At 50.9% G+C, this 6,591-nt stretch overlaps 1 protein-coding gene across 1 annotated transcript; it reads left to right on the top strand.

The window, feature by feature from the left end:
- Nucleotides 1-520: 520 nt before the first annotated feature.
- Nucleotides 521-2,992, top strand: LOC125529546 (3-ketoacyl-CoA synthase 4-like). The gene has a single exon (XM_048693956.1). It carries the CDS (start codon nucleotides 847-849, stop codon nucleotides 2,413-2,415), a length of 1,569 nt encoding a protein of 522 aa, XP_048549913.1. The 5' UTR covers nucleotides 521-846; the 3' UTR covers nucleotides 2,416-2,992.
- Nucleotides 2,993-6,591: the final 3,599 nt, after the last annotated feature.

Raw genomic sequence — 6,591 nt, 5'->3', positions numbered from 1 at the left:
AATTGTTGCCTCTCAAGTGCCATCGATCCAGAAAGTGACCAGCATCTGCGAACATTCCTACGCAAGTCGATGTGGCTATAATCTTTTTTAAAGGTATATCGCTCGGTGCAGTGATAAATAACGCTTTCTCAGTACGTATATCGGTGGATGTATGATAAAAGGTGCTGTTATCTCATTTTGTGTCCTCACACGAATCTCGTCTTCAAACCACACTTAGGAATAATATTTTGTATATATTTGCATGAGAAATAGCAAAACAATTAAGGAAAAGTCAAATAAAAATGTACTAGATATTCTTAGTTGTTGAAAAGAAGAAGTTCAACTCAAAGCCAATGATTCATTGTGAATAAATACTTTCAAAAAATATTATTTTACAAAAGAGAAAGTCAGTAAATCGGTAACCGAAGTGCCAGTTTCCAAAAACCAAAAGCAACCGAAATAATACCACATTCTACGAGGGTGCCCCTGCAAAATCCCATCCAGCGAACAGAGCCAAAAAAACCCTCCTCTGGAGTCTCCTCCCACCTCGCCGATTATTTATCCCCTCCCACTCTGCCAACAACGGCCTCCGCCTCCTCCTCCTCCTCCTCCGCCGCCGCCGGATCCTCTCCCTCCGCCGGCCGGCACCGACCATTCCCCCGACGCACCACCGCCTCCCTCCCCGCCGGCCACCGTCGGCCCCCTCCCACCCCCACCCCAACTCGCACGCGCCGTCAAACACCACCAGTAACGCCTCCCCCCGCACGAGGTCCACGCATCGGCATCCACCCATCCATCCGCCTTTGACTGCCCAGTCCAGATTCCGCATCCAGATCTAGCCGCGCGAGCGATCCGGGGAGGGGGGCGATGAACGGGGGCATCGCTCCGCCGCCGGCCGCGGCCGCGCCGACGGAGGCGGCGACCACGCCGAGCCACCGGCGGCTGCCGGACTTCCTCCAGAGCGTGAACCTCAAGTACGTGAAGCTGGGGTACCACTACCTCATCACCCACCTCATCACGCTGCTGCTGCTGCCGCTCATGGCCGTCATCGTCCTCGAGGCCGGCCGCACCGACCCCGAAGACCTCCGCCAGCTCTGGCTGCACCTCCAGTACAACCTCGTCTCCGTGCTCGTGCTCTCCGCCGTCCTCGTCTTCGGCGCCACCGTGTACGCGCTCACCCGCCCCCGCCCCGTCTTCCTCGTCGACTTCGCCTGCTACAAGGCGCCCGACCACCTCAAGGTCGGCTTCCAGGAGTTCCTCCGCCACTCGGCGCTCTGCGGCTTCTCCCACGACGCCCTCGAGTTCCAGCGCAAGATCCTCGAGCGCTCCGGCCTCAGCGAGGAGACCTACTGCCCCGAGGGCATGCACGCCATCCCGCCCGAGCCCACCATGGCCAACGCCCGCGCCGAGGCCGAGTCCGTCATGTTCGGCGCGCTCGACAGCCTCTTCGCCGCCACCGGCGTCAAGCCCAAGGATGTCGGCATCCTCGTCGTCAACTGCAGCCTCTTCAACCCGACCCCCTCGCTCTCCGCCATGATCGTCAACCGGTACAAGCTCAGGGGCAACGTCCGGAGCTTCAACCTCGGCGGCATGGGCTGCAGCGCCGGCGTCATCGCCATCGACCTCGCGCGCGACATGCTGCAGGTGCACCGCGGCACCTACGCCGTGGTGGTGAGCACGGAGAACATCACCCAGAATTGGTACTTCGGCAACCGCAAGTCCATGCTCATCCCCAACTGCCTCTTCCGCGTCGGCTGCTCCGCGGTGCTCCTCTCCAACCGCGGCGCCGACCGCCGCCGCGCCAAGTACAGCCTCAAGCACGTGGTGCGCACGCACAAGGGCGCCGACGACAAGGCCTTCAACTGCGTGTACCAGGAGCAGGACAGCGAGGGCAAGACCGGCGTGTCCCTGTCCAAGGACCTGATGGCGATCGCCGGCGGCGCGCTCAAGACCAACATCACCACGCTGGGGCCGCTGGTGCTCCCCTTCAGCGAGCAGCTGCTCTTCTTCGCCACGCTGGTGTCCAAGAAGCTATTCAACGCCAAGGTGAAGCCCTACATCCCGGACTTCAAGCTGGCGTTCGAGCACTTCTGCATCCACGCCGGCGGGCGCGCGGTGATCGACGAGCTGGAGAAGAACCTGCAGCTGCAGCCGGTGCACGTGGAGGCGTCCCGGATGACGCTGCACCGGTTCGGCAACACCTCCAGCAGCTCCATCTGGTACGAGCTGGCCTACATGGAGGCCAAGGGCCGGGTCCGGCGCGGCGACCGCATCTGGCAGATCGCCTTCGGCAGCGGGTTCAAGTGCAACAGCGCGGTCTGGCATGCCCTGCGCAACGTCAAGCCGTCGCCCAGCACCCCCTGGGACGACTGCATCGACCGCTACCCGGTGGAGCTCGTCGACGGCTTCCCCACCCACACCCACACCCACAAGTAGCAGCAGCAGCAGCAGCAGCAACCCATCGCCATTGGAGCTCTCCCTTCCTGATACAGAAACCTCATTGCCATTGGATCAATTCAAATCCATTCATGGTCAATTACCAGAGACATAATTAATGGGTAGTAGTACCGCAAGAAGAATCTCCAGGCGTGGTGCAAGTCTGCTCTGCTCTGCTCTCCGATCTGTATGAATGCAACTCTGTGCTCATCTTGAAGAAGATTTTGATTGCTGGTCTGTGACTCTGTGTACTTGAGGTATCTGGACCATCCTGTCCTGACCCCGTGGTAAGTTTTACTGGTACTTCAGTAGTAGTAGCAGAGTGGCGATGAGGAGGTCAATGAGATATACTACCTGTTGTGTTTGTTGTTGTATGTACATTTGTCTCTTTTAGCCATTGCTGCCGATTTGCCATTCACTATTTGACAGTGAGCGGTACATAGGAGGGGACAATCTTTATTTTTGGTTACATGGGAAATTAAGGGATCAACTCATGCTGATTACAGACAGTGTACTGGTTCTGTCGACCCAACTATGGAGCATGTATTTGTCATGTTCAATTGATTTTTCTTCTTCATTCTGCTGTATTACTGACCTTGATATTCAACCTGAAGTGGGTGGGTTTATTCCTTCAATATTTTTCATCTTATCTCTGTCATATGGGGCTTACTAGCTAGCAATACTTTTACTTTAATCTTTTGAGCAAGAAGGTGATGCTACCGATTGTGATCTTGAACAAGAACAGACCATTCCAGACCGGCACCGTTTGATCTGACGATGATTCTGACGATGATCATGCATGCCAGTCAACGTCCCAACAGCGCAGCAGGTTGGGCATGGAATGCTTGGTGGATTCAATGGCGTTCATTCAATGTCGAACAATAATAACTGAGAATGTTCTTGTCAGGAGCTAGATACTGGTACTGCTGCTCCTACTCTGCTCCACTGCAAGTCGATTTATGAAGGTTGGTAGGTTGAACAGACTGTACCACGTGTAGGGCCGCCGCCCGCATCCTCCTTTGAAGTTACTAAAATTCAGTCCTGGCATTCCAGATGTTTTTCTTTCCTTCTGTCTTTTGCAATGCGTTTCAGCGGCTGAATACTACTCCCTCGGCTTATGATTCTTATAAGATGTTTTAACTTTTTTTCTTCTGAATCGGATACATATAGACGTGTTTCAGTGTGATACTCTGCCCGTTTCTTTTCACTCTGCGTGCACGATTTGTCAAAAATCAATCTTTGTAAAGTTTGAGTAAATTAATATTAGAAAATATCAACATTTGCAATGCTTAATAAATACATTATAAAATATACTATTTGATGATGGTTCTAATGAAAACTTGGTCGAGCTTTGAAGTAATTTTTTTTTGCGGGAAACCAGAGAGCTTTATTCATATGAAGGTGTTCTTGGGACAATCAGCCAAAAGGCTGGTCACCAAAAAACCCGGAGTCTCCTCAAGCCAGCTATCGGTCACATTCAGAGTGCAAGCGTGCTTTGCACAAAGATGCGCCGGGATATTAGCTAACCTGTTTACATGCTAAATATCAAAAAGAGTAAAATTATTACATAGTTCTCCTATCTCTAACAATAAAGGAGCCATAATTGACCGAGAATTGTGGCGAGTGTTCCAGAGCGTCACCATCTCCAAGCAATCAGTCTCCATTACCACATGCGAGAATCCTCGAAGTGATGCAAAACGAACTCCGTCTCGAAGTGATAAACCCTCCATAATTAAGGGATCAGAGATACCCAAATATGGTTTGCACCATGCTCCCAGAAGCGCCGAAGAGGATCTGGCCACCCCTCCTGCACCGCCCTTGCCATCTGCTAAGTTTAAAGCATCGTACGTGGTGATCTTGACAAGTCCCTCATCAGGCGGTCTCCAACCGAAGCCAGGCAAAATCATTGCATCTCGCCGTGGAAGATGAAGGAGGGCAATCGCCTCCTTGGTGGCCCTGAGCGTTGCCGTTGGATTCTTTCCCTCTTCGCCGTGCTTGATTTTGTTCCGGGAGTGCCATATAGACCACATAATTGTTGTGATATTTGCGCGATCATCATTAGTGAACCGGGGATCACATGTGATATCCCGCGCCCATGAGTCTGGATGAAGACGAGGCAGTCTGAGGCCGAACCAAGCATGCGCTTCTTCCCAGAAGCTTTTTGCGTGTGAACAATGTATGAGTGCATGCTCCAGATTCTCGTCCATAGCCAAACAAACATTGCATCGACGGATCTCTGCAATATGTCGATAGTTAAGAGTGGCCTCATCTGGGAGAATTCCACGAAGAACCCTCCACCAGAACACCCTAACCTTTGGGATGACATTCAGTTTCCATAGAGATTTCCACAACTGTGTATCTTCCTCCGAGGTTCCGGTAGCCGTCCCTTCCTCTAGAGCAACTCGCTCTTTCTGAGTCACGAGAGCACGGTACGCCGACTTCACAGTGTAGTTCCCCGATCTTTCGAACGCCCATGCAAGAAAATCATCTCCTCCTCCTTGCCGAATAGGAATATTCAATATTGCTTCAGCATCAGGAGCAATGAAAGTATGTCGAACAAGTTCTTGTCTCCACGACCAATTAGATGGATCAATAAGCTCGGACACATGCTCGACGGTCGTATGTTGTGGCCGGAAAATAGGAGACATAGATATTGTACCTGGAATCCACTTGTCGTTCCAAACCGAGATGGAGGAGCCATCGCCCACGCGGGAAATCAGTCCAGACCGTAGGGCCTCCCTCCCAGCGATGATCGCCCTCCAAGTGGCCGACGCCGACTTGGGTACAGAAGCCCGTATGAAGTCAGTGTCGGGAAAATAGCGGCCTTTCAAAACTCTTGCACAAAGGGAATTGGGATTGGTGATGAACCGCCACCCGTGTTTGCCCAACATAGCAAGATTGAAAATGTGAGGGTCTCGGAAACCCATACCACCCTTGCACTTGGGTGTAGCTAGCTCCTTCCAGGACACCCAGTGCAGTGATTTCTTGTCAAGAGAGCTACTCCAAAAATATTTAGCCATTGGTGAAGTAAGACTCTTACAAACTTTTTTGGTCAAAAGAAAAGTGCTCATTGGATATGTAGGAATAGATTGGACGACCGATTTGAGTAGAGTCTCTCGACCTGCACATGCCAATAATTTCTCCGACCAACCTTGCATTTCCCCCCGAGCTCTTTCGCTGATATGATCAAATGTGCCACTTGTGATCCAACCCACAACGGTAGGTAGCCCCAGGTATTTCTCGCTGAATGCTTGCACATGGATATTTAATGTTGCTTGCATAACCTGCCTCAACGAATCAGGAGTGTTAGAACTGAAGTAAACGAACTTTTATCACGATTAACACTTTGGCCCGAGGCCTCTCCATAGATTCTGAGAATTTCATTAAGTCTGAGAGCACTTGGATTACATGCGTTGATGAAGATCAGACTATCATCTCCAAATAACAAATGTGTGACCCATGGTGATCTATAGCTCACTCTCAGACCCATGTCTATAGTTATTCCATTGTAATATTTCAACAATGAGGAAAAACCTTCTACACAAAGCAGAAAAAGATAAGGTGAAACTGGGTCTCCTTGGCGGAATCCTCTGGTTGGTGTGAAGTATGGTAGCGGCTCTCCGTTGACACGCACCGAAAACCGAGCCGAAGAGACACACTTCATTATCAATCTAACAAAGCTCATACAAAAGCCCAGCCGAACTAGTATAGCTTCCAGATAATGCCACTCAACGCGATCATATGCTTTCATCATATCAAGTTTGACCGCGCATGAGTAATTCTTGCCCTTCTTTCTTCTCCTCATTGTATGTATGCTTTCATAAGCAACTAGAACATTGTCAGTTATGAGGCGTCCAGGAACAAAAGCACTTTGCTCTTCACTGATTACCTCGTCCATAATGCATCTCAAGCAATTAGTGATTGCCTTAGCTGCAATCTTGTATAGAACTGGGCACAAAGCAATAGGACGATATTGAGTTATTGATTGGGGGTGTCTGACCTTGGGAATTAGAGTAATAGAAGTGTCATTCAGACCCGATGGTAGCTCGCCCCCATTTAGAAAATCAAGCACTGCCTGGGTTACATCATTACCAAGTAAGTCCCAATGGCGCTGATAAAAACCTGCAATAAAGCCATCAACACCCGGTGCCTTGGACGGAGCCATTTGAAATAACG

Source organism: Triticum urartu, chromosome 1 (assembly GCF_003073215.2).
Source record: "Triticum urartu cultivar G1812 chromosome 1, Tu2.1, whole genome shotgun sequence".
Classification (NCBI taxonomy): Eukaryota; Viridiplantae; Streptophyta; class Magnoliopsida; order Poales; family Poaceae; genus Triticum; species Triticum urartu.
Note: the sequence above shows the minus strand (reverse complement) of the source record. Positions and strands in the feature narration are given on the sequence as shown.